At 39.9% G+C, this 27,703-nt stretch overlaps 3 protein-coding genes across 4 annotated transcripts in view; 2 read left to right on the top strand and 1 right to left on the bottom strand.

The window, feature by feature from the left end:
* Window positions 1-114: 114 nt before the first annotated feature.
* LOC140947074 (RYamide receptor-like) lies at window positions 115-1,486 on the top strand. Its single transcript, XM_073396157.1, has one exon. It carries the CDS (start codon window positions 212-214, stop codon window positions 1,196-1,198), a length of 987 nt encoding a protein of 328 aa, XP_073252258.1. The 5' UTR covers window positions 115-211; the 3' UTR covers window positions 1,199-1,486.
* Window positions 1,487-3,656: 2,170 nt separating this feature from the next.
* Window positions 3,657-27,703, bottom strand: part of LOC140946100 (anthrax toxin receptor 2-like) — a 26,688-nt gene continuing 2,641 nt past the window's right edge. The window contains exons 3-19 of one of the 2 annotated variants that reach the window (XM_073395175.1): window positions 27,006-27,083; window positions 25,045-25,126; window positions 19,474-19,501; window positions 18,114-18,184; window positions 17,411-17,479; window positions 17,120-17,203; window positions 15,799-15,859; window positions 15,586-15,678; window positions 14,571-14,640; window positions 13,792-13,990; window positions 13,046-13,150; window positions 12,085-12,183; window positions 11,474-11,554; window positions 11,106-11,162; window positions 9,985-10,083; window positions 8,796-8,876; window positions 3,657-4,135 (exon numbers count right to left, since the gene is read on the bottom strand). In XM_073395175.1, coding sequence (XP_073251276.1) covers window positions 4,106-4,135; window positions 8,796-8,876; window positions 9,985-10,083; window positions 11,106-11,162; window positions 11,474-11,554; window positions 12,085-12,183; window positions 13,046-13,150; window positions 13,792-13,990; window positions 14,571-14,640; window positions 15,586-15,678; window positions 15,799-15,859; window positions 17,120-17,203; window positions 17,411-17,479; window positions 18,114-18,184; window positions 19,474-19,501; window positions 25,045-25,126; window positions 27,006-27,083 — 1,387 coding nt within the window. In that variant the 3' untranslated portion in view covers window positions 3,657-4,105. The remainder of the gene's footprint in view (window positions 4,136-8,795; window positions 8,877-9,984; window positions 10,084-11,105; window positions 11,163-11,473; window positions 11,555-12,084; window positions 12,184-13,045; window positions 13,151-13,791; window positions 13,991-14,570; window positions 14,641-15,585; window positions 15,679-15,798; window positions 15,860-17,119; window positions 17,204-17,410; window positions 17,480-18,113; window positions 18,185-19,473; window positions 19,502-25,044; window positions 25,127-27,005; window positions 27,084-27,703) is intronic. The other variant, XM_073395176.1, reaches the window with a different exon arrangement.
* On the top strand, window positions 4,772-8,303 carry LOC140946101 (F-box/LRR-repeat protein 12-like). Its single transcript, XM_073395177.1, has 4 exons — window positions 4,772-5,110; window positions 6,543-6,799; window positions 7,114-7,377; window positions 7,946-8,303. The coding sequence occupies exons 1-4, from the start codon at window positions 4,772-4,774 to the stop codon at window positions 8,301-8,303; spliced, it is 1,218 nt and encodes a 405-aa protein (XP_073251278.1).

The following is a 27,703-nucleotide window of genomic DNA, read 5'->3' as shown; positions in this document are numbered from 1 at the left end:
ATCCAAAGTTTTTACAGAAGTCCATCTATTGAATTTAGATTGAAATCAATTGTTTAGGAGATTGTATTATAGTATTATTAATTTGCTAATCAGGTATTCGACGGAGGTATTATTTATATTAAACATACATAAGTCGGCATTACTTGAACAGAAGGTGTTTTTGGAAGCAACAAAGCCTCAAGAGAACAGACCTGTGAATGAGTCAGTAAGCATGAACACAACAGCAACTGGATCAAGTTCCTGGAGCTGCTTCAGTCTGATAAATCACGAAGCAGGAAAAATTGGAGCAACAGTTGCTTACAGTTTTATCCTTGTCGTTTCGCTGGTTGGAAATTTTCTCATCGTATTAATTGTTTACAAAACACCAACATTGAGAAAACCGATAAATATGTTGATCGCAAACATGGCCATGTCCGACCTGCTCTATCCAATATTCACGTTCCCTGTTCTTGTGGTAAAGGTGCACTTTGGCTCGTGGCTTATTAGTGGTTTCCTTGGTCAGGCCTTGTGCAAGATACAGATTTTTCTTGCAGTCGTTTCCTTGTTAGTGTCTATTCAGAGCCTTGTTCTGATAACAGTGGATCGATTTGTTGCTGTTGTAGTTCCACTTCGTTCCCCTCTGATAACTAGCAAGCAGCGTCCACTCTTCATTGTCGCTACGTGGACTGTCGCGATGGCCGTTCAATTGCTATATTTTGTTGCTGTTAAACATGTTCATTATCCTGAAGGAATCATGTGCGAAAATCAGAGGGCAGAAACCTTCGAAGGAGACACATATGCAAATTACCTCCTGGTAGGTGCTACCGTACTTTTCTACACCCCCTTCGTCCTGTTGGTGATACTTTACTCCATCATCATGATTAAACTTAAAAAACAAGCCCATCCAGGTGAACAGTCAGCCAACGCTGAGGAACAGAGGGCAAGAAGAAACAGAAAAGTGCTCAAGATGGCTATTGCTATCGTTGTAGTGTTTTTCATTTGCTGGATACCTTTTTTCAGTAACCTTTTAATAATGTATTTTTCCTCGGACAGTTCCATTTGGTCTTACTGTAGTTTTAAAGTATACTATTTTGTCACCTACTTAATGTGTAGAGGAAACTGTGCTGTCAACCCGATTATCTGCCTCACTTTTAGCAGTAAGTATCGCAATGGTCTTAAGAGACTTGTTACTTGCAAGAGTAGTTCACTACAAGGTTAACGTTTGAAAACTGATTGGTCCAAGCGATTCGTGGAAGACTATACCAAATGTAGACTACGAGTAGTCCCCATTTTTCCTCAGGGATAGTAGAGCGAGCGAAAAGCGAGCGCGCGTGAGAAAGGCGAGACGCGGTGGGGAGAGAGAAAAATGAGGAAAAATGGGGACTACTCGTAGTCTATACCAAATGTTAAGAACTTTACTTTTAAATAAAAGCATGATTTCTAGAATTTCAGAAGTGAAGTTAGCCAGAGAGCTTAGAATTAGTCAACTGTAAAGTGCTGCACTGTAACACTGAATAAAAACATGCACAATGTTCTTGTAACAGCTCAACGAAACCGCTGAGTTGTGTCTCTTGTAAAAATTGTCAATTTGTAAATTGGAAATTTGCACTTAGGAGTTCTTAAGAACTCGCTGAAACGTGCGGGTGTGTTCCAGACCGAATTGGAATTCGGAAGTGGTGGTTTTTAAGGAGAGGAAAACCGGCGAAAAACCTCTCGGAGAAAGGGAGAGAACTAACGACAACAAACTCAACCTACAGGCGCTGACGCCAGGATTCGAACCCAAGCCACAGTGTTTTTGGTGGGAGGCGAGTGCTCTCACCACCGCACCGCTCTTGCTCCTTAAGACTGTCTGTCAACAGTATCTGGAAATCACACAATAAAATACTTTCTCGGCACTGATAAAATAAGCCACACCACACAAAGCCTTTCTCCACTTAATACGGGCGAAATATCACCAAAACGCTCGGGGGAAAAAACTCCCGCTTTTGGCAAATACTGGCTGCAGTACACATTTCTCCAACATTCTGTTATTCCGAGTTCCCGGATGCAAAGCGGCGTCTGAAAAACGCACATGAACAGCCTGGTATTAAAACAATTTTAACCAAATTGCCCCTGAACTTCCCGCAATCGCCCGTCCAGATCCACGTCCCTTCTACCGCTTGTGACGTCGTTACCTTGTTAACGGTCAAGGATAACTGTGTCTGCTAACCAGTGCAGGGTGGAGTGATCTTTCAAACCATACCAGAATGAGACAGATTCAGTCAAGGAGGCCGGAGAAACACCATGTTAAATCTTGTTCCACCACTCCCTACCTTTCCTTTCATCTAATCCTCTCTCCTCCGCAGAGGCCTCTTTGTGTTCTCTTTGTGTTATGGGAGGCAGGGGGGGGGGGGGGGGGGGGGGGAGGGAGAAAAAGAAAATGAGAGCGCGGGGTTTTTCGATTATTGCTACTTTTATTGGAAAACCTAGCGGGAGCCCCTGCGGAGGAGAGAGATTTAAACCCAAGAACCTGAAAGCTTGCCCAAAAAGGTTTCCACCCAAATGAAACCTGCTAAATGCCCAGCAAAAGAAACCAAAATGAAGCAAGAAACCGAGAAAAGAGGGTGGCAAATAAAGGGAAACGAAAAAAGTGAAGACCGCTGTGTCACTTTTAAACCCAAAATCTCGAAATTTTACTTTCTGCGCATGCCCGAACTTCGCAAGCTAGTATTTTGCATATGAATCAGAAGGACGAGAAGCGTACGACCTGGAAACAGCTTTGTGGTAAGTTTTAGCTCTTTATAACCAGAGAGTGACCACAAAACATTTCGACTAGCGTCACAACGCGTTATTCGGCAAAATTCCCATGGACGAATGGGTTAAACTAAGCGCTTCGCTTTGTCAGAAATCATCATCGCGTTGGCTCTGGCCGAAAATAGTCAACTCTTGCTTTGCGGACACCCCGCTATAACGGACACCTCGATAAAACGGGCAGCAGCTAAATCCCTGGCGAAAACAAATTACAGACGTTTGACAGAAATAAAGTGCCGCTATTACAGACTCTCGCTTATGAGAACACTACCTCGAGGTCCCTACTGTGTCTGTATACATTTTTCCGAGGCCAAAGACTTGTTACCGCCAAGAAAAAAAGCTCATAATATAGATAACTCTTTCGTCTCGAGCCCGAGTGTTTCACCTGGGTATATAGCAAAATGAGACGAAATACAATAAGGTATTGGACGAGACAGACTTTAACAGCGTGATTGTCTTGTTCCTTTGTTAGACTCGATGATGTCTTCCTAAAAGATAGCCGACTTCAGCCTAACTAACGCGCGGGTTTCAAAATAACATATGAGAGAATTATGGAACGTCACGAAAACCTTTGTGACGGTGGTGAGGGGAGATTTGGGGGTGGGGTGGGGGTTGGTTTGGGGGAAACTCATGACGGTTCGTCTACTTCAGCTATTCAGTAAATAATTAGTAAACTGAAAGAGGAATAACACCGATGAAAAACAAAAACGAAACAAAACAAAAACACATGGCCGAGCGAACTGTCTTTGATCTAATTTGCAGGGCTATTAAGTCCCTCTTGACAATACAACAGACATGCATAAAAATTCCCATAATGGAAAGATTTAAAGTTTAGTTCCTTGAAAAGCTTGTTAAACCAGAGAATAGGGGTAAAATACGATACAAAGTTTGTTGCTGATGCCATTCTCGTCATATTTACTAAAAACATGTTGTATTATACACACATTGCAACTTGCAATAATTTGATGACTAAGTACCACACTAACCTATTCCTAAACGTACACTGAAACTAAACTTGTCAATTCTAGTTCTCGTTTACTAAAGGCTTATTTATTTGTGTATTTATTAATTTATGTATGTATTCATTAAAAAAAAGCCTGTTTATATCAAGTATAAAAATACTGTTAGAAATAGGGATATCTTGTTGAACGGCGAGAACTATAACAGCGCAAGTCAAAGTAAGGGAATATGCAGGAACTAAAGAGAAAGTATACCTATTCTTTAGTTTTGTCCGTCACTTTATCGCACTTTGCGAAACCACCTCAGAATTGCTTTTCTATAGCAGTACAAAAATTAAAAGTCATTGTTTGTCTGTTCCTGACGCAAAATAGGGGAATCAAACTTCAGGATCTGAAGAATACAGCCACTGAAACAAAACAAACGAGATTAAAGATTAATGTAGCTGACGATTCGGAGCAAGCGATGGGCGGGTATTTTAAGAACACTTGTTAAGAAAAGTCAAAGTTGTATGTAAGGTATATTTATAAACAGTAGCAGACGACGGCGGACGATTAAAGATAGTTTTTGTAAGATGTACATGTAGCGTCAACTAAGCAGAAACAGCAATAAACAGCATTCAACGAAAAATGATAACTTATGTATGGTGTTTTCCCGTTTTAAGAAGAAAACTCGTTTAAATATACAAAAGAACTAACAGTTAAAAGAAAGAAATAGTAAACGAGAGCTCGATGCTTGTCGTGCTCGATTCAGTTAAGTCGATGTCGATTACTAGTCCAGCACGGCCAATGGAGACTGAGTACGAGTGGATTCCAGCACGGTTAGGATCATATCAGTTACAACAAATCGAGCAAGGTTTCCCGGGGTAGATTGTTGATCGAGCTCGGTGGACATGTTGAGCTCGACGAACCTGTATCGAGCTAGGTTGCCAAGATGGTTGATCCGATGCATAATCAATTAACTGACGTAACAAATGATTGCGCGCGTTCTAATACGCACAAACATGGCGAATGTCGGATTTTATCCTTTTACTTCCTCTTAAAATATGCATATCCAAGAGTTCCCCGACACTATTTTGCTATTAATTTTTCGATGTCTCAGCGAGACAGACTTGTGCCACATTGCCCAGGTCTGCCGAACATGGAGGTTGATCGCGTATGATAGTTCACTGTGGAAGTCAGTGAATCTTAAACGGTTTCATAAACTCAATGAAATGTGCCTTATCAAGGTAATTCGCTCTCGGATGGTGCCAATGCTATACAAGCTTAACCTAGGAGGGTTTACGTTGTCGCCAAGAGTTTTTCACGTTCTAGTGGAGAATTGTCCTAAACTAAGAGTGCTCTGTTTAGAATCCACAACATTTGTTGAAGACTTCACGGGGAAGGTGAGTAGTAAAGGGTAGAAAGACCAAAAAGAAAGAAAAACGAAAAAAGAAAAGAAGACAGTGCCAATTTTTCCGCCGCAACGAGTGGTTGAATAACGGAGGAAACAACGCGGCAGATAAGAGGTTGACAACTCGAAGTTAAGATGTGTAGGTCCGGATTCATGTCTTGTTCTTGCGTTGTTTCCTTAGACAAGAACTTTGACTCTTTTCACTCGGAATAGGTGCATGTATGGGTACCGGCGACACACCACACTGCTAAGGGGAACCCTGTTACGGAGGGGGAGGGAGGGGGAAGGAGAGGGGTGGGGGTGGGGGCAGCAATGCAGCAATATACCAATACACCTTGGTCTTTCATGCTACTGAAACCGAAATAAGCTTCCCACCGTGCAGGCCTCGATAGCTCAAGTGCGCTTTTACCAAAGAGGTAATATCGGACGTGACAGTACAAAGAGATGCACTTTGGTGTCGCTTCAGCACTTGTTTGTTCCCACCTCGCCCACCCAGACCAGTCACGGCACAAGTGAGATAAACCATGACACCAGGGTTTTTCAACCCCGTCACTTTTCGAACAACGTCAGGGGTCTTTTTACGTCCCCTCTGCCTGACATGTAAGGATGATATTTCATTTCAATGACAAAAGTGAGGAATTCGCTAATGTTAACTAAATTTGTTTGTCTCAGTTTTGTTCTATAAATAGCAACTGTGTACAGCGACATTTACAAATATCACCGCGAGAATGATCTTACAAGTCTTTCTTTAAAAAAGAAAACAACAACAACAACAACAGCGATCGTGGCTGATTGTCGCCTGGCTTTCACCACGCAACCTCCCACTCAGCAGGCCAGTGACGCGCTTTATTTGCTGTTAATTTCTGGCTCATGTATTGGATCAGCACAAATGACTACAAGAGAGTTACCGTGTAACATGAAAATCTTGCGGGAGTTTTATTTTGCGGATTGGCGATTTTTTGTGGTTTGCGGAAACAAATTTTGGCGGTTCGAGATGACTGAAATTTCTGGTAGGAACTAATTTTTGCGATTCTCTGTTCAAGTAGCAGAATATTTAAGTAGAAGAAACCTTAACATGGTATTTTCAACTTTTATTTTACGGTATGTTGAGTCAAAGTTCACTCTACTTACATATTTAATGGAGAATAATACGGTAATCACTGTAATATCTTACTCCACAAAGGGACTGAACAACAGCAAAACAAAACAAAGGCCTATCCCTAACATACACAACAAGTCCATTAAAAGCAGAGTTTTTAATTTGACTGAAGGGAGTTAATTTTTGCAGCGTTTTATTTTTTCTGCGGGAACTAATTTTTGCGGATCGAGGTCAATCCGCAAAATTTGCAAAAATTAGAACCTGCAAAATTTTCACGCTACACGGTAGAACAAAACAATTTGTATGCTATTTGTATTTGTTCTAGGAGACATCGTTCCTGGAAAACCTATCAAAATTGGATATACGCCACAGCTCTGGACACCCAGGCGCCTTTAGAATCATGTCCCAACGTCTACAAACAGTAAAGTGCCTTGGGGTTAGTGATCAATTATTTGAGAGCCTAGAGTTGGAAGTGGAAAAACGAGGGGTTTTTGTCTCGCTGCAAGCTGTAAGAATACTTGAGTTCAGTTACTGTTCTTCACTCACAGATCAAATGGTGCGTTACATCGCAGAACACTGCAGGTAAAGAATTTGGGATGAACGAGAACATTTTCCCCATCACTACTCAACATTTTGGGTGAGAACAGAGATTTGACTGCCATTAAGAATTAACTGAAGGCGGGATGTTTAAGTCAGTCAAACGAAAACGAGATGTAACGTTAATTAACAGCGAGAAGCTATTTCCTTTCTCTCTGCTGCTGCGTTATAAGTAATCTGAAAACTAGGTCTAAGCGTGAAAACTTGCTAAATTTGCGCAATCTTAAGCCTGTGTAATAGGAGAGGTCATTGCAAGACAGGCATTGTTTAATACGAATCTTGAAAAATCTTATTCACAGGAATCTTAAATCACTCTGTCTCCGAAGATGCAAAAACATTCAGGGTGAGAGCCTTCCGAAGCTAATCGATAACTGCTCGTCACTGACGTCACTGGTGCTCGATGGCACGAATGTTTCGGACAACGCTGTTATGTCCGTTCGCTGGGAGAAGTCGGTGATTTCAGAAGTAGACCTATCTTGGTGCAGACACCTGACTGAAAATGGTTTAAAATTCATGTTACCACGCTGTCGGTTTCTCCGTTATCTGCGACTCTGCTGTTGTGGGTAGGTTGGGGGTACAACCAAGTAACTAGTCTAGTAATGGTTTCATTTATGCAACCTCTAGATCATCAAAACCATGAAGCTACAACTGCACTGAACTTTACTGACATGTAACTGTGACAATGCGTTGTAGCCTCTGGCCTTGGTGGGTCACAACCCTTTGGGAGGGAGAGTAGCACAAAGGCATACTTGTGACGGAGAGTTGCGAAGACTCTTATGGCAGGGTCCATGAAGCTATGGGGCTGGCTGGGCTATAGCCAAACCGGGGATCCTCCTGAATAAGCTACAGCGCCTTTAGGTAGTCGTTGAGCTTGCGCGTAGCGTAAGCGGGCCCCAACAATCCAAAACATGCTTCAAGGTCCCTGTATGAGCCTTCTGCAACATGAACCTTCAAAGATGGTATTGTTTACTTTAACAGTTTTGAACTCTCGAGTACGACTAGAATCCTAAAGCATTCTGCACCGCTAACTGTGTTTACATTGAAAATGACCTTTTTGACAGGCCTTAAAAAACAAAAAAAGGGATTGGCCAGAGACAACTGTAACAACAACAGCTACTCTATTCCAAACAGGTATGGTCACGCAATCACAGACGATGTCCTGAATTCGATGACTCAAAACCCCTGCTCTTTTTTAGAAGTATTGGATCTCAGCTATAGCAGTGAAGTAACAAACAGCGCCCTCGGAAGATTCATAACACACTGCCCTTCGTTGCGATATCTGAGAGTCTACCATTGTCAAATGCTTACGTCAGCATTAATGAGTCTCATTCCCAGTGACTCACACGTATTCGTCGTGGCGAACTTTTTCTCGCTGCAACGAGGGGGGCTAGTGACGAGCGCTACCACGGAGGGCCCGTGGACAGTTTGGTCAGCGCCAATGAGCTATTCTCGAACGATGAGTTTAGATCAAAGTTTACAAGAGGACTAAGTAATCGCAAGGAAAGTGTCTTGAGCTATCGAAAGAACAAGACGACTGTGTCGAAGAAGTTCATTCTACGATTAGAAGAAGAGGAACCCGCTATGTGCTGGTTAGAAGATTTTGTCCCTGAGGAGATTTTTCATTTAACAGTACGTTTACAACTTGAGAAAGCGCTGAAGCAGCGGATGGTAGTTTTTAGAACTTACATATGAATTATTTGCATTTAGATTTTCAGAGTTAATTACAATCGTGCATTTGCACCTATAACGCTCAACGCAAGACGCTGAGTAAAAGTTCGAGCGGTCGTTACAAAAGTTTTGCAGTTTACACCGCGCGTTGATTTAGAAGGTGTGTCTATCATAACACCCGGTTAAACAGGTAACTAGTACGGGTCAAGGTGAAACAAGGCACAGTAGGCATGACTTGTTGATTTAATTTCATTATTATTATTATTCATTATTTTTTTTTTAATCAAAGAAAGAAAAGAAAAGAAAAACGTACGTTTCCTCCTGGACGAGGCCGGTGTGAAGCCACTTTCCTATAACCTTCTGACATAGCATCCACTCCAGCAAGAACTTTGATCTAGAAACAAATGCATTCATCCAAGTTAATGATTATTCGCGCCACGAAATGTCATTTCATTTTTGGAATTTTCCGCTGTGCGCATCGTGTCTTTATCATGAACGCAAGAAAGGGAAAATGAGGCTGACGAAACTTCGATCAATCACATTTAAAACAAAACGAAAGCCTCCTTTTTCCCCTGCTGTGAGGCCAGGACGTGAAACTGGCTTTAGGGGCTCGTTTCTGCCGCAAGATTGCACGTATTTATTCTTCCTGGATCTCGGAAACCAAAAAGAAAAGAAAAAATCTCAAGGAAATGTTTGCTTGCTTATATATCATGTAATCAACAATTGGTGCAACGCAAAGTTATATACCTAAGAAAAAGGAAATTGTAAAACAAAAGATTGTAAATTGTAAATTTCTTTCTATCCAAGAAACACTTAGTTCGCAAGAACTCGCTTGATAGTGCACGTGCGTTCCAGATCGAATTGAAATTTAGAAGTACTGTTTTTTTTTCTTTCGATTGACCAGCACCCTTCCAAACCTCTTATTTTATTACTCCCTATAACCTGCACTACCTATCGTTTCAGGGATTGGGGCATTGTTACGTCACCATCCCTATCGTTTTCCCAGCCTAGTACAAACCTTGTTTGGAATAGGTGCAGGTCCGCCCTTTTTTGGGAGCTACGAAAAGAAGACTACCCGACAAAAATCTCTTGAGGTAGAAGAGAGAAACAACAACAAGCTCAAACCACACAGGGCTCGACAAAAAACCAAGAACTCCGGCTTGTTCTTTGGGCAAGAAGCTCTCACATTTTCCTTGTCCAAGGCCACTTTTTGCTCCTCTTAGATAATGATTTCGTTCGAAGATGACGGTTTGGACAATTGCCCATGTGCAACGAGCTTTAAAAGTCACTTGCCCCGCAAGACGGGACGGGACTTTTCGAGCCCTACCCACATATGGCAGACGAGTGCTCTCACCTGTGCGCCACCCTTGCTCCCCACTACCCCCTCCCCCATCCTTGCCCTTGTTAAGGGAGCAATCAGCTGGCAATGCTCCAACATGTCCATATAATTCTCAGCCAAGACGTTAGAAGAAATACAGAGTGAACAGACTTAAGCCTTTTACCTTAGCGGCCGTCCAACATCCTGGTGTCGGTGATCTAGATCTCTTTGAAGGTGACTTTACTAAGCCTTCATTATCGTCAGTGTCGTTTATCAATGTTGGCTACAAATACAAAGCAATGGATAGGAATGTGAAAGTAAAATAAGAGTTATATATACCTGATTCAATAAAGGTTGCTTCAGGCATTGGAGAATTAGGCATTGGAAAGTTATTGTTTGGCGGACACTCAAGCAAGTCATTGAAGTGAGTTCCGTATGCACAAATGACAAATTACCAAAGCAACCTTTCTTGAATTAGGTGTATAAAAACAACAGTTTTGGTGATATAAGTACGCATCTACATGTAAGTCCCCCGAATAAAGCACTTACCTCGGGTAACATAAAACTGCTGTCATTGCTTCTAACCGCGATAAACTACCCGTGGGAGATTCATAAGTATTGAAACTAGATAAAGCGACCATAGTAGCAATGGAAATGTTTATCTCCTACTCTGTTTTTTTGGGACCCACAAAAAAAATTAATAGTCAATTAATGATGTAGCTATTATTTTTTTCCGCGAAAAAGACGCCGTGAACGTGGGGAAAAGGCGGGAAACCACTAACCTTAGTGTGCAAATTCCTTAATAACACGATTTTGTCTTCGCAAAACGAGCCTTGGTATTATGCAGAGCGATAGTAACAAACGACCAAAAGAAAATATTAACACTATAAGATGAGCCCATTTTGTTACAGAGGTTCCAGCAGATTGAATCTCGTTGAGGAAATGTGTAAACATCCTTTTTATATTTAAAAATAAGGGCAAGCTGACACCTTAGCCGGACCCAGTTTAGAAATGATGCGGTTGGACATAGTTCATCTTTTACCAGGAGCAAATTCCTATCTGCCATCGAAGGCTGTAAGACATCAGGCTCCAGTTGTTCAAAAGCTGGATAGCGCTATCCACCGGATAAATCACTATCCAGTGGCTAAGTATTACGGAAACCAGTTGTGCTATCCAGTGGATAGAGATTTATCCTGCGGATAAAGTTATCCACCTTTTGAACAACCGGGGCCAGTACGGCAAGTCGAGGAAAATTCTAGTACATAGCGGTTACTTATCATGTACAATTCAAAAAGGATAGTTTACCTTAGCCTTTGCCAGCCTCGCTCCTGCCTCAGTTGAACCTTTGTCTCCCCAATCTACCTACAATTTTGAACGCAAACGGCTTGGTTTATAAAACTTTAAGTATTAATAGACTGTCTCCTAGTTACTGTAGGCTCGTCGTGATCCAGCAGTTATTATAATCGGCGGCAGTTTTTGTCTCAAATGTAGCGAGCGGCCGAGCGTCGATGCTCATACACCCCAACGACTCCCCCCTCCCTCCCTCGGTACATCTGAAACAAAGATGACTGCCCATTAAGCACGACATCACAGCCTCTTCCTCATGCCCAGGGGAAAAACGCTACTCGCGCCAAAGACATACTGATAATCGCCCTACACACTCTAATACTTACTCTGACTGGAACAATTCCACCAACTCCCCCACCCCCATAGTAGGAGGCGTCAACAGTCGGCCATTTTACTCTACCAGACGCCTGTAGAAGAATACAAGAAATACGCAAATGACAAACAACAAAACGACATACCACGAGGAGATTTTAACAACCTTCCGCTTAAATGTTTTTTTGTTCAGAAACAAGTAAAAAATAACGCGGATAAGAACGAACGACGTTTCGTTCGGTGTCATCTTGGCGCCATTTTCAAGTTCAAAATAATAAATATTGATAAATTGATAAACTGTCAAAAAAATTTTGGCTGATGATTAGCATATAGCATATATGAAATATGCAACGTCACACAAAAGTGTTAGTTGTTGTTGTTGTTGTTTTTCTTGCCAACATGTTAGTAATAACCATAGCCATATTTCCAATCAAAATCTACACAAATCAAAAGTCTGTACAAATTCTGGTAAACAAACAATAAATTAAAACTGCGACGCTTTTTTGGGACAACGATTCCATTGAATAAAAATATGTCGATGTCTTGGATTTCTTCAAGAAACTGAAACTTAACCTACCGACCGAACAATATTGTTCAGCCGGTCTATGACCGTCTTGTAACTAACCGTTTTCTCCACTGGCCTAGGCGGAGGAGGCGGGGGACGAGCGGGTGGTTTTGCTTTCTCTTCCGTTGCAGCCGCTGGTTGGTAATTACGTGGTGGTGGCTGAAAAACACAAAAATCGTGGCATACACAGAAGATCCGTCCACAATTGAAGAGGCCTTGTAAGGGTGTACTTCGACAAGTGACATTGTCTTGAAACAGCGACATAGGGCATTAAAAATGGCGACAATATAATGAGATGGATTAAAACTGCGACAGCGACATAGAAGCGCTCAAATACAACAGTGAAATATTCAGAGCGACACGGCTTTCTCCTCAATACACGAAACGCCAGGTTTTGGAATTCAGCCTTAGGGACATACCAACCCCTCTCATTGAACGCAACGCTAAAGTAGAAAACATGAATAACCATTCAGATGACGATATTTTTTACCGCTCTCCAAGCTTCTGGGATTTTAAAGGCTTGATCAGTATTTCTGTCTTGTATCCAGAATGGTTGATGGAATCTTGTAAGATGGTTCTAACTTTTGACTCTGAGGCCGAAATCCCATAGCCTGCGAAAACATCCGTTTCTCCTTGCTCTTCTCCGCTGGGGACGTTGCGCGCGGAGGAACGTCGTTCCTCCGCGCGAAACGTCCCCAGCGGCGAAGAGCAAGGAGAAACGGATGTTTTCGCAGGCTAGAAATCCCATGGTGTGACCATAATTTCATATGAATTCACAGTAGCTCCCAGTCTTTCCAGTCTAACTTTTAAATCAATCTGTTGTCTGTTGTGTTACCATTCAAATGAGACCTTTTTGGCTGGACTCTTCGTAGCAATGTTTATTTCCTAGGATTTTACAAAAAGAAATTCACTCGCTAAAGAAAAGATTGTCGAGAAAAATCAGGTGATTTTCTTTAGCTCTTATCACAACTGCACGCCTGTCAGTTTTAGTACACAAATTACACACTGCAGGCAGGCTCACCTTCCTTCTGATACGCGGCCAAAACCACCACAAGGCAAGCAACAACAAAAATGCCAATAAGAACAACAGCGCCACGATTAACCCAATATTAGTTTTCTTTTCAGTCTAGAAAAAAAGGAGCAAAAAATTTGCTTTAAAAAAGCTTAATCATATTAACATTAAGAGGAGCATTTAGAGCAACCTTTACTAATTATGATGGTGATGTCACAGGACATTGACTAACCAGGATATGATACGCGCTCTATCACACTAGAAATGGGTCGTTTGTTCGAACGATATTTGGCGAGGGAGGCTTTGCTGTTTTGGATATCTTTGCTTTGTTTCTGAATAATTAATACTTTTTGTTGAAAGACGTTTTGGTATGATCACCTTTTTTTACTATTTTTTTTATTTTTCTTCTAATGCCCATTATATCGGGAATATCGTTATAACGAGGATCGTTATATTGGGGTTTCAACATTTTTTTTTTTTGCGTGCAGCTAGATCGGCATATAACTGGGGGGGGGAGGGGGGAGGGGAAGCGAGTTTTAAGTCACGTGGAAGCTTACAAGCGGCAGTTTACAGTAGGCGAAAAACATAAATCGCTGAGTATTTTTCTTTCTTTTTTTTAGTGGTTTATTAAGACAGCCAATTCAATAAGTGCTATCTAGATATCTAAAGCTTAACCAGAACACATTACATGTCACCAGTTGCAGTAAGTAGCCTAAAAAACGTAAATCCTACGTAAACACTACAAAGTAGCATACCTTTGTCGGCTCTGTTTCCTTTTCTTTTTCCTCATTCGGCTTTACTGGTTGTGTGCAATTTTTAGTTGTAACGTTCCCGTCACAAGAAACGAACGTTGTTCCATTATTTTCCGGTTTTGGGCAATTTTTAGTTGTAATGTTCACGTTACTAGAAACGAACGTTGTTCCATTATTCAATGAAACCTGCAACATCAAGGAACTGAAGGCGAAAGCAAAAAAAAAATGATAAGCAATAAAACAGGATGTATCATTAGCTGAACGAATAACGAAAAACAAAATTCGTAGCACTTAAATAGGAAGTCTGTAAGAGAATGTTCCATAAAACAGCGGTGATGAACAAAAGAGCCGCGTTGTAGTTCGAGTTTCTTTTCAAAAGTTTCGAGACTGGTGTTACAAGTACGTTTGAAGAGCCGCGCAAGCACTGCAAAGTTTACTTGTTATTGTTTTTTTATTTCATATGCAAACCTTGCAACGTTTCTAACGTACTTGTAACACCACTGATGAAGAACCAAGCCCGAAACGCTTGGAAGGAAACTCCAAATACAACACGGCAATTTTGTTTATCATTACTTTTTAATGAGCATTCTATGCATCCTTAGTTGTTAGTTTTGAATTGTGTAGAATACAAGTAGCCTCATTCTGCATTTGAAATACTTTCACCTATCACCCCCCAACCCCCGAAGTCCCAAATGTTTGGGACGCCGAAAAAAGGTTGGGTAAAATAAAACTCTTCTAAAATTTCCCGAAAAATGGCGTAGGTTAATAAAAGATATATCCACCTGTTTGCGTCCTTCATAGGTGGAACAGGGCAAATAAGCTGGCGGTCTCCAATGGCGATAGCTCTTGTTGCTATTAATAAGAAAGAGGAGAAATATAAGGCAGTGTTTACAATCTCAAGGTTGTGCGATAAAAGAACAAACGGCTATTCTCCCAGAATATAGCGATGTCCTTTATCACCGTCTGGTTAGCTCAGTTGGAAGAGCACCCGTCTGCTGAGCAGAATGTCACGGTTTCAAACCCCGGCCAGACCATCACTCAGTGTCTTTAAATAACTGAGAAAAAATTCTGCCTTTTCAATCTTATCTGCAAACGATTAGACTCTCTAGTCTTCTCGGATAACGACGAAAAACTGTAGGTCCCGTCTCACAGCACTTTCACTTATGCTCACAACACTCTTCGAAAAGCTAGGGTACGGTGCTGTGTCCAACCTTTCCTAGGCTGGGTGGGTTATCTGTAAGGAGAGATCTTAATATAGGGATAACCTCTTTTTCTTTTCCTTGACTTTCATACAGTCTTTTATAATTCAACTCCAGAAAAAATCGCCATCATTCGCCGAATTGAACGAGATGGAATAGGCACGGTAAAGTTTGAAGCAGCGTGATTCATTTACTTTTAAGTGACTTTTTTACAACCGTCGCCGTCGTTGCTGCTTAAGCTTCCAATTGCTATTAAAAAGAGGAAACCCTCCATGAATAGGAATGAGGGCCTTGACCTACCACCAAAATTTACAATCCTCTCTTGGGGATTCGTTACTTTTCTGTCACGCAACATGTCACTTCACAGCGCTGATGAAGTCCAAGCGATTCGGTCGAAATATTCGTAACTTTGCACTGAGCTTTGGAATTTTCTATACTAAATCAAGTCAACCTGTTCTTAGTACAGCAATTTATTTCAAGGTTTGTAATAAGCTGTGTGATAAAATACACGGTGAAACTCTATAAATGCCGTAAATGAGTATTTATTGTTATTTTGGCCACTTTGGGAATCACAAGGATAACCAAAAAACATACTTACCTAGACGGTAGGTATCATTGTAACTGAAACCACACCAAACAGCTACATTGAACTTTACAAATCCACGCCCGTACAAAGTCACCGTGGAATTTTCTACAGTGTACAAGAAAGAAAAGAAACTTGAAGACACTAAGGTACACGACAAACTAACGTACATCAACATTACTTTACTTACAAATGACCCATAACAATAGCTGCAGAATAACGCATTACCTCCTAAACATGCTTGCTGGGGATCCACTGAAGTCAGCTCCACACAAGACTTAGTAGAAATCTGCAAATAAGAAAGAAAGGACAGAAATTTTAAAAAAGGCTGCAGGATGGTACTCTCCCTGTGGGGTTACTCAACACTGTTTTATACGGGGAGGCCCCGCCCTTACCCTTTTAAAAGCTATTTTTGACAGAAAACGTTCCCCTTCATACCGTCCATTGGCAAATTTATAATACCCATTTCACATACCTATAGTTGAGAGACTTGCATCCTTTTAACTGCTAAAAATGCAAAGCCTTTTAAATATACGTAAATATGAATAGATAACAAAACCAGAGCGTTTTCTCATCTTTTTACCAGCCATAAAATGCGTCAGTTAGCCCTTTTAAAGACCTTAACAGACCAAAATGACAGATCTTCAAACCCTTTTCATACACATTGTAACTGAAACCTGAAAAAAGGCACCCCTAACAGGCAGAGTCTCCCCCTCATAAAGGCCATTATAGGGAATCCCCCTTACCTCCCAAAGGGGTGCTCTACCAATAGCTGTTTCTTGAAGGCAGCTTTGCCTGTATTGCCAATTTATAGCTTATAACTACTGAGGAACCTTTATATACGACCACCTTTTGTAACAACCACCTTCCATAAGCGACTGCCTATATCCAAAACACCGAAACTTTTCCCGTCAAAACTTTACAATTGGTACCTCTAGTAAATGATCACCTGTGAGCGACAACGATCACTTTTTGGGCCTGAAAGTTTAATGATTTTCCACTGTTTTTAACCTCTTGTACACGTAAGCGACCACTTTGACACATTCTCTGATCTCTTTGTTCAATGTGTTCAGTATGCTACTCAAAATATGCGAAGAGCTTTAGTAACAACATGGAACTACACGTTGCATAACTTGCATGCAAGAAATTGTCTTCCATAGAGTAGATGTGCCCAGACCTCTTCTCAGAAGATGCCCGCCTGTGGTTAACCACTAAGTCTTTGCATTTTGGGTGATTGTTTACGGGACGTTCAATTACTGTACTCAATAGAAGTTGCTTTGGGTATCGGGAATTGGCATTTAGACAGTGGGTCATTTAAGGCATTTGGGCATATAAAATTCACTGTAATGATTTGCTTGAGTGACCACTAAACAGTAGCTTCCCAGTGCCCAATTCTCAATGCCCAAAGCAACCTTTATTGAATAAGCTATATGTGATTTTAGGCTGCTTTAAATTCATACAATAAGTTCAACAGACTTTGATGAAACTGTAAACCTCTAGAGAGATGCACTAAAATAAGGAATAACTCATTTTGTCTTAAATTACTTACTTCATCTGTAAGGTTCTTCAAAAGATTGTAGTTTGGCTCAGTGAAAACAAAGTATTCTGATGGTTTGTTGGCTAATTCAATAAGCTGTTAAATGAAAAGAAAGTTAACTTGCGTCAAGTGGTTGGAAGACTAAATTATAATGCAGTTTTAGTAAAAGCAGCTGTAAAAATTAAATACCAAGTTGTTGGGTACATGCAATTAATATTAGCCTGGCAACTTCAAAGCAAGGAAGTTCTTTAAGCTCTCTTTTCCTGTTGTCTCAAATTAGCCTCTTATTTTGTATTGACATACATCTTTCTTGACATATGCTGCAACTCCAATAGCATAAACTTCTGCTCCAGCTTGCCTTGCCTTCTTGGTCTGTTAAAAGCACAATAAAAAAATACAATAAAAACAAAGGTAAACTGAAGGCCCACACAACAATGGCAATTGTATGATGGCTTTTATAATATATTTGTTGTGGTTCAATTTTATCCTTAGTTTAAATTTTTCTTTTTTTTTTTGGTATGGTAATACAAGATAATGATTTTTATAGAAAAGAAACTAAAACTTAAACAAAGAATAAAATTGAATCACAACATATTTCCTTGACAGTATCATCTTAAAAATTAATTATCATACATGTAATAAAAAATTTGACCTTGCAGTTACTGAGCAGGTTCCTAAAATACAATGTAGAAAAGTTTGCTTGCTCTACTCTGTAATATTTTCCAGAATTCTTCATACCCCACCGCCCTCCCCCACAGACTACCACAAATAGGGTTGGACATTTCTTGTGGAGGAGATCTGGGACAAGAAGATGAAAAAGTTTAAAAAAATGTCTGTACCTTAGTTATGGAATTTCTAAAAGGGTATGTGTGTGTGTTTGGAAAAGGAGGGGGAGGGCAGATTATTCTTATCTTCTATAGTTGAGCTAGAAATGTTTTCTGGAGCCACAGTTTTACTTAACTAAGTGCCTAGGGTATTTTAACACCTTCACCCGCAGTAGACTTACCTCAGATCTTGCTCTGTTCATGTCATCTACTCTTCCATCTGTTAGTATAATAATAATACTTGCTTGTGTACCTGGAAGGCAAGTGAACAATGAGATACTAAAACTTTGGGTTAGGGTGGCTCATGTAGGGGGGGGGGGGGGGGGGGAGGGATTAAACTGATAGAGTTGTAAGAGAACTCTCCCGGGGTACTCACACATGAAGGGAAAGGAATGCTTGTCACAACATAAAATTAGAAAAATAAATCCTTTATTAAGCCCCAAGGGGTTTTATTTATTTCAAGCCCATTTGAGAGGGGGCTTAATAGAGATGAGGGGCTTATTTAATAATTAAGAAATGAATTAAATTCTAAATTATTTAGAAATGACAACAGTATCAGTTCTCCATAAAGAACTAGAATACAAAGACATGGTGGAAAAGCTCAATTACAAGAAGTTTTAGGTCATGCAGCCCAGGATCAGAATCAAATCAGAACTTCCAGTTGGTAAATAAACCATCCTGGATCAGTCCACATGAAGTTTTACGGTCGTGATTGATTAGTCTATCACTTTATTAGTGAAGAATAATTAGGGGTGGGGGGGGGGGGGGGGGAGACGTAATAGAGAGGGGGGCTCATTAACTTTCTTCCCCTAAAAAGGGGGAGCTTATTAGAGGAAGGGGGCTTCTTTGAGAGGTGGGGGGTGGGGTGGGCATTTAATAAAGGATCTATGGTAACTACATTGTACTAAAAGCCAAACAAATCTGAGTGTGACTTAAGCTTTCTTAACTACACACCAATGGACAATGAAGTGTGAGCCTTGGGGTGAAGTGGGGGGGGGTTACCCCATAGGGATAAGATTTCTAAAAAGTGTCAGTTTCAATTCAAGCCTGTGAAATGCGCAGCTAAATGGCAAACAAACCATCTGTTAAAACTGAACCATCTTCAAGAGTATCAGAAAAGCGATGTACTGGTAATAAAGGTTTGCCAGGTGTGGCCATTTAAATTTTTACAAATATTGTACAGTGTAGTTTTTCTTATTCCTCTGAACAGGATGTCATATTTTGGGTTTGGGCCTTAAATTATGTTTACCTCACAGGGTTTGAGACCCTGGGAGGCAAACACCTTTTTCAAAATCAATGGGGGTACCCCCTCATATATCCCTTATATTTTGGTGCTTTTGCTGTAACTATCATTGGTATAAACTCAGTTGCTGGCGGCTCCCTCCATTTATCATTGTGTTGTTTTCTCTCTTCATACTTAAAACAGAAATATTTTCTATTCGGCTGAGCCTAGCGATAAAGAATAGAAATCTTGTCTCTGCCTTTTGAATTTTTATAAATCATTTCTGGCAACAAACATTATTATCATCTTTCCAAACCTACCTCCAGATTCCTTTATTTGATCATTCGCCTGTTGAAAATAACAAACACAGTAAACAACATCATTTGAACACGTAAAGTACATGTAACTGGCAGAAAAAAAAATAACCACAAGGAGTATACACCTGAGGCATTTTTATTTTATCCCAGGGTATGAGAGACTACACAATCAATAAAAAAAGGCTACTCAAATTTGTCATCGAGTTAATAATGGTGACCAGTAAAATTACGAGTCTAATACATGTAATTCGCTGAGCCTTTAGATGAGGGAAATTTTTAGACTTTTGACTAAACAAAAGAGAAGTTATTCTTAATTTCACAAGCATAACATAGTGACAGACTGAAAAACATTTGCTTAATCAGTATACTCAGTACTGTTGACTAATGTGAGTGCAGGGTTCCCCAAACAATTTGAAGTTGAAGGAGAAAAACAAGCAGTAGTTTTGCAACTGACTGTATTGAAATGGGGCAGAGCTGTGATGGGAAGGGGTCTGCCTTCTACAATAGAAGATTGTGAGGGCCTCCCCTGGAAAAAGTTTAATTTTAATTTGGTGATCAATTTTTACTTTTACAATGAGGATGTAAATCATTATTTACCAACACTGGTATCATACAGTACATGTATGCTTGAAGTTACATATTAATCCAAAAAAATGTAAGAAAACAAAGTAAAAATGAAATACCTTGGATTTACATGTACAAAAATTTTGGCAGGTCTAAAGTACAGGTCACATTCCACAGGTCAAGTCAGTACAGGTCACTGCTCCATTGATTAATATTACCATTGAAACCACACAGATTGTATGTACAGTGCTACAGCATTAGGACCAGGAGACACTCTTAATGCTGTTCATGAATTCATCTTCATCATGGTGACCTGTAGTCTGGCCTGTGGAAAAGTGACCTCCACTACAAAAGTTTCCTTTTAAAGTCATTCAGCCCAGCGTTTGCAGATTTTATTGATGGGTGAAGTCAGTGTGACTGTACTTCTGCTTCACAAATTTTGGAGTCATTTCGGAATGTCTGGAGTCAAGTATCACAACAAAAAAAGCCATTTTCAGACTTTCCAGCACATGGTCCTGGCATTTATACACTATCGTGAGGGATACACGAAGTAGCTGTGGCGGTCTGCTGACCTGGAAAGGTCAAATCCATGATGGCGGGCATTGAGTGAAATAACTCATCCTCGGAGACCCAGGGACATTTAGTTGGGTCAATAAAGTGTTTGTGGTGAAAGTTTACTGTAAAATCGAGACTGGGCACTTACTCTTACCGAACCAGTTCCAGAAGCGCTTGAATTGCCTGCTTCTGATTGGCCAGAAAAAAAATCAGCGAAGAGAAGCTGTCGGGTGACTTTCGTGTTTTCTTACACGACGTAGTTTTCCTCATCGATTGCCATAGTTGTGTAGCGTGCCGAACGGGGAAAGTTTGTCGAGGAAAGTTTCAGAACAAAATGTTAACAACCCGCAAAAATTACAACCTTTAGCACGGCTACAAGAAACAAACACTCCTCGATGAATATTTAGGGCAGATCTTTCCAAGGTATTGTAAATTTTTATTGCTGATACGAAACGCGATGCATGACTTTCACTTTTTACACCTTAATTTGCTGTCTAGTATACAACGCCAAGCTTACATTTTAGATGTCCATGTTCGTTGCACGACTTCTAAAACTTTCTACAACGTGAAAATTTCTGTTGCACAGGCCACACAGATACGTCGATTGATCGTGGGAAATGCCAGCTAGCTGCAGTGCCTTCTTCTTGCTTTCACTCCAAACTCCTTTCGAAACTTTTAAGCTTTAAGGCTCACAGCAGTTGACCGTACGAATTCTACCGAAGTTGATAGTAGTGTTAACTTAAGATTCAAGGGAGACCTCCAGCAAGCGCTTGAAGAAGACTTGTCTTTGTTTCCTGTGGTACAGTTCAAAGCGAAGCAAAGATTTATTGTTGGGAAGTTTGTGGAAAGAAGAGATGGTTTTGGGCTATTGATAGAAGAGTCTAACCTTCCAAATGTTGCCTGTAAGCTACGGGGTTAAAAAAATCGTTTAATGCTAAAGGTTATGAATTCCCTAGTAATCCATTGGTCATAGTGATTTCACCTCTCATGTCAATTGTTGAGGACCAGGTAAAGTACTCGAGGTCACTAGGAATTCAGGCCGCTTACTTAGCAGAAATCAAAACGAAAGATCGCGACAAATTGAATGGATAGGGAGTGTTTTCTTTGTTGTACAGAAGCCCAGAATCATTAACTGGGGGACAAGAAATTCAGGGCAATGTTCTCTAAGGAGTTTTAACAGAAGAATCCCATTGCAGGTACATACAGCTGTTCATTGGTAAGTATGCTGATCTGTTTACTAGGAAGGGTGCTACACGGAATTCATTGTGGGGAGTTCTGAAGGGGTAAAATGCGATGTTGTTGCTCTGTGAAAATGGGATTTAAGTCACTGGCAGGGGTATTCTATCACTGAGAATGGGAAAAAATGTAAAAAAAGGGAATTGAGGGTTAAACAGTTTCAATGAGATTGATATCCCCCCTTCAGGATGCTCATTATACTTAACAGTAGATCTGGCTTTTATTCAAGGATGCTCAGTAATCTTATGTCTAAAAGCTGATAGACACTTCAGAAGAATTATCATGTTTTTTTTCACCATTTATTGACAATTGAAAGCTGATGAAGTAAGCCTTTTGACTGCTTAAGATAATAGTGCAATTGAACATTTACATATTATAAATGGAAAAACATCCCATAATACAGAACTACAGATGCCATTACATTAATTTTATTTTTAAGCTGTTGAGATTTTTTTTACTTTATCATTAGTGGAGTTCACATGTCTACCTATAATACTGCTTGAGTTATGTAAATACAAGGGAGCCGTAATATTTTATTTTATTTTAATTTGTTAATAAACGTTTACGCTGGGGTATTTTTTGGTGATTCTTTCTGTCCCAAAGGGTTTGTTTTAGTAGGTGGCCAACAAGTACACTTGAGTATATTATTATTTGAAAACTGTCTAGAAAAATGGGGTGCGCATTCGGGTGCACATTATACACAAGTAAATATGGTATACCTACACATAACATACACTTTTCCAACTTTCCTAACACTCTCTGGAAAAAAGGGAACTGTGCTGAAATTGTCACTTACTATTTTCGATAATTCTAAAAGTCTTTCTTCTTTTAGATTTTTTAGATTTTTTAGATTTTTTTTTTTTTGATGACAGTAATGAAACAGCAGAATCATTCCAAGCCACTTATGTTGCGACATCAGTGCTTAAAGAAAATAAAGATGATCTGAGACAGGAATTTCAAGAATCAAATCTTCACGGCTTGTATTCTAGAATTTGTATTCTCTGATTGTCTTCTACAGGAAACAATAATTGATAATTGTAATAAATTATATTCTGTGGAAAGTACTTTAGAGACACTGTGTGCAATGGTGACCATGCAATGAAGATGTTTACCTTTCTGAAGAGGGTGTTTAAAGATTTAAAAGTAATTATCAAAGAAGAATATTATTGTCAGATGAGGAGAATTATGATAGGGAAGTTATGAAATATCAAACAAATGCACCAAAGGAAAATTGTTAATATTATTGTAGCATTATTCTTTCAAAGTGAGTCCAATCTTGTACCATCAGTTGCAAGGGAGTTAAAAGAATGGCACTGTGGATGTGTTTGAGGGGGTCAGTAAGGGGAAACATCAAGCCAATCAATGATAAATAGTTTGGCAAAAACTCACATATCATGTGAAATTACTTTTACACATGTATTTGTTAAAAGATATCTCATAATAAAAATTCATTTCTATTAGCCATAATTCTAATCACAGTGAAGATTAATCCAGGTTCTCTTATGCAGTTTAGTAAGCCAGAGACCCAGGTCCTTGAAATCAAGAGCTGAAGTTGGATCTTTGGAAAGTGTCCCTATTCCTTGGTCTCTTCTCCCTGGAATTTCCTTAACAGCGTTCACTTCTTGTAAAGTTTTAGTGACTACAAAAATATCTATATAGACATCCCACCCTTCCACGATTTCTCAACTCTATACCTACACGTGTCACACACTGCGCGTTTATCGCCTTCCAAAACTTTCACACCAACCACTTCCGCAAACTCACCTTTATTTTTTTTTTCTCCACTTATCCGTAAAAACAAACCCACACAGCCTGCAAAAATCGACCTCACTTAGCAAGTAAGGATTCAGCCAGAAGCGGACCAAGATTTCGAACTAAACACAATGGCTGTATTTAAAATACGTACGGTAAGGGAGTTTGAAGCAAAATCAAAGCCAGAAGGTGCGTGCACTGCCAGCAAGCCGGCATTTTTAGTTGCGTGGCCCGTGCAACGGAAATTTTCACGTTGTAGAAAGTTTCAGAAGTTGTGCAACGAACATGGACATCTAAAATGTAAGCTTGGTGTTGTATACTAGACAGCAAATTAAGGTGTGGAAAGTGAAAGTCATGCATCGCATTTCGTATCAGCAATAAAAATTTACGATACCTTGGAAAGATCCACCCTAAATATTCATCGAGGAGTGTTTGTTTCTTGTAGCCATGCTAAAGGTTGTAATTTTTGCGGGTTGCTAACATTTTGTTCTGAAACTTTCCTCGAGAAACTTACCCCGTTCAACGCTTTACGCAACTATGCGGATCAATGAGGAAAACTACGTCGTGTAAGAAAACACGAGAGTCACCTGGCAGCTTCTCTTCGCTGATTGGCCAGAAAAAATTTTTTTCTGGCCAATCAGAAGCAGGCAATTCAAACGCTTCTGGAACTGGTTCGGTAAGAGTAAGTGCCCAGGGGCTCGTCTCGATCTTACAGTAAACTTTCACCACGAACACTTTATCAACCCGACTAACTGCCCCTGGGTCTCCCAGGATGGAATTAACTTTGATCGTAATTTACCCTCTTCCTGTTTTGTCATGCAGTATAATTCTTTAATTTCGTTGATTTAATTAAGGTTTAGAACGTTTACAATTAACGTAAATTGTATTTGTTGCGAAAACGGTAAGGACAAAACTGTGTTGGTTACCAAAAATTTCTGGAGCTGAAGTGGCTCCCTGTTTGTTATCGAAAATTTCTGGAGTCGAAGTGACTCCCTCTGTAACCTCAGTGGAGTCATCTGAACAATTTTGGCATAAAATACGCCAAATTTGGCGTATTTGCGAACCCTGATTCAGCCATTTGGCTGTTGCCAAAAAAAAGATTCAGGACTCTGTCTGTAAATCTCATCGAAGTTGGCTATTTACAGGCCTGACCAAGGACAAGCTTGAAAATGAATTTTGCAGGGACCACCGCATTGCCATGCAGTCTGCAGACAACCACTCATCCAGACCCCCTTTAAAAATAATTATATTTGATATAATGTTACTGGTCATAGTTATATTCAGCTTAATTTTTGTAACCTAGGTTGATTCTCAATTTCCTTTGTCCCTGAGCCTTGATTATTCACGAATTAAGGCTGGGAGAATCAACCTAGGTTAAAAAATTTTAACCCGAATTTAATATTTAACCTGTAACATAAACATGTACTGCACTACAACATGTACATTGTACCTATGCATTACACATACCATTTCGAGTGCCAGACCCATATATGTTCCTCCTCCAGGTTTCACTTTTCTTAAGGCCCCCAGTCCCTCTTGAATTTTTGCCCTAACATGGTAACATGATAATCTGTAAAAACTATTGTACGTACGGTGCACTGTAAAAATAATATGTTGGTTGTATTAACTCACATTCAGCTCTCCTGTACTTAAAATTACAGAGAAATGAAACAATTAATGTTAGCATGCAAAGAAATTAGTCTTCAATAGCCTTGGGCTACTAGTGGTTTCTCTCAATGTCTTCAATTCTTTTCTCGAAGGTATAAGCTTGGTGATCATCCCATACAGTACATCATTACACTGCACTTATAAGTTTGTATGTTATACATAAGGTTGTTTTAGAAAATATTCCACATTAAGGAGCCAGAGTTTGACCATGAGGGCATCCCTGTTACAGTTTTGACCTCCAGTCACTCATGGTACAATGTATCTGTTCCTGTCCTAACCATAATTATTCCGTCTATCAGAAAAGTATGACCTCATGAGACCAATTGCAAAATCGGTCAGTGTAAAACGCAGACTGCGGACTGCAGACTGCAGACTGCGGACCAGGGGTAAAATGCAGACTGAGTGTAAAATGCAGACCGCAGACTGAGAGTAAAACGCAGGCTGGGGTAAAATGCAGAATGAAGACTGTAGACTTTTTAAACATTTCTGCTCTTTCAAATGGGTGAAATAGCTAGCTGGTATCAGTTATACACCTCGCTTCCTAGTCGAAGTACATTGCACATTTGCCAGAAGTTTCAATGAACATCCAAACAGCTTAAGTCTGCATACCTTGATTTCCAATACTTTCATAGACGGCCATCCACATTTCCTGTAGAACATCTTTCTTTGTTGTTGGAATGATATTCTCCCTTTTTTATCGCCATAATTCTTTCTGTACAGTACAGTGTATTTTGGGTCAGCAGCTTTTATTTAAGCGTAAACATCGTAGTGTTGTACCAATTCACGGTCACGTGCATCGAAAACTTCGCTCTTTAACGTGAGGTCTCTCGGACGGAAAAAAAAAGGTTCAAGTTTGCGATTATGTTGTTTTTGAGTAGTCGACGACGTTCCAGGGAAGAAAGGAATGGATTTGTAAAGGAAGCATATGTCGTCAAGTATCAGGGTCAAGTAAGTGTTTGTTTACGTGTATTTGCCAAATTCTTTTGCCCTTAAACCCTTTTGCGACTACAGTTTATGCTTGGTCTTCATTTTACCCCAGCCTGCGTTTTACTCTCAGTCTGCAGTCTGCATTTTACACTCAGTCTGCATTTTACCCCTGGACAGCAGTCTGCAGTCTGCAGTCCGCAGTCTGCGTTTTACACTGACCGATTGCAAAATCTTCAAATCCATATGCCTTTAGTTTTGCCAATAATAAAGGTGGATGAAGCGAGTCAAAAGGCTTGGATAAATCTGTTGATAAGATCCCAATTAAATAGTTACTATCGATACAATTACATGTAGCTCCTTTCCAGTCCTCCATAAGCGTGATCAGAGCAGTCCCACAACTGTTCTGTTTACGTTAGCCGCTACATTATAATGCTCAAATAAGGATCCACAAAATGCATTAGTTGGTTGCTAAGCAGATGTTCAAAAACTTTACTGATGGAGGCAAGAACCGTAATAGCAGGTAGACCTATAGTTTTTAATATCTCTGTGATTACCTTTCTATCAGGCGAGTAAATTTTGCTCTTAACTTCAATGAGACGGCTAAGTAAAGAGTTAATTCACTAATTAACATTTCAGAAGAACTGTAATCCTACAAAAGTTTCTTGGGGGGCTAGTTGAAATGACTTTTGGGATAGAACATGCCAGCTGCACTGTACAGCTCGCCCAAATGAAAAGCTCTAAAAATGATTTTCTTTGCACCCTGGAATGTAATAAGTCATAACTTATACTCCTGAAAAAAATTAAAATAAAATACATGAAAATTTGACACACACCTGTCACCTGTCAGTGGCAATACAAGTTTCGTCCCTTGGCCTTCTGAGAATATAATAAACGATACTCGCACACCTGTTCTAAAATACAACGCACATGAATAGGAAATAAGAATGTTGCTTTGTGCACATCAATTTTAAAAAGCACATAATACATGTAGTCCCATTTCGTCCAACATTAGGGCTTACTATTATCAACACTAGGGGTGAACTGCTAGAGGCTGCAAAATCTCTTGAAGTGCTTCTGACAAGGTTAAACACTAGTTTCACTCTTGACTTGAGATTGGATGTTATTGCAAAGCATGGCAATGGTTGCGATGAAATTGCTGGGAGATGACCAAGTAACACCTTGTGTCAAAAAAATATGTCTCCTGGGTATTATATGTAAAGTTTCGAATAGAAAAACATCGTCTAGTGAAACATTTTGCTTTCTTGACAAATGTTTGCTATCAATAATTTAAAACTGTATTAATTTTTATCTTTGTGCTTTAAGTAACTTTTTAATTTTTTTTTTGGAGAACTGCTGATTGGCCCACGACCACCTTTGCTGAAATGGATTGTTGTTTTCCTGTAATCAGATTGGTTAACTTTGTCTAAGTGGCTGAGGTTACAGTAGTTGCACTGTATTTTCATTCCAATTTTGGTATCCCTGTGCAATCCTGGGAACTCCCCCTAGCAGTAATGTGATGTAGATTACATGC

This window comes from Porites lutea, chromosome 8, assembly GCF_958299795.1.
Source record: "Porites lutea chromosome 8, jaPorLute2.1, whole genome shotgun sequence".
Classification (NCBI taxonomy): Eukaryota; Metazoa; Cnidaria; class Anthozoa; order Scleractinia; family Poritidae; genus Porites; species Porites lutea.
This window is presented reverse-complemented; position numbering and strand designations above follow the sequence as displayed.

Coding starts and splice junctions, on each gene's coding strand:
- LOC140947074 (XM_073396157.1), top strand. CDS start 212: ATGAACACAACAGCAACTGGATCAAGTTCCTGGAGCTGCTTCAGTCTG.
- LOC140946101 (XM_073395177.1), top strand. CDS start 4,772: ATGCATATCCAAGAGTTCCCCGACACTATTTTGCTATTAATTTTTCGA. Junction 5,111..6,542: donor TTGAAGACTTCACGGGGAAG/GTGAGTAGTAAA, acceptor TATTTGTTCTAG/GAGACATCGTTCCTGGAAAA. Junction 7,378..7,945: donor CTGCGACTCTGCTGTTGTGG/GTAGGTTGGGGG, acceptor TATTCCAAACAG/GTATGGTCACGCAATCACAG.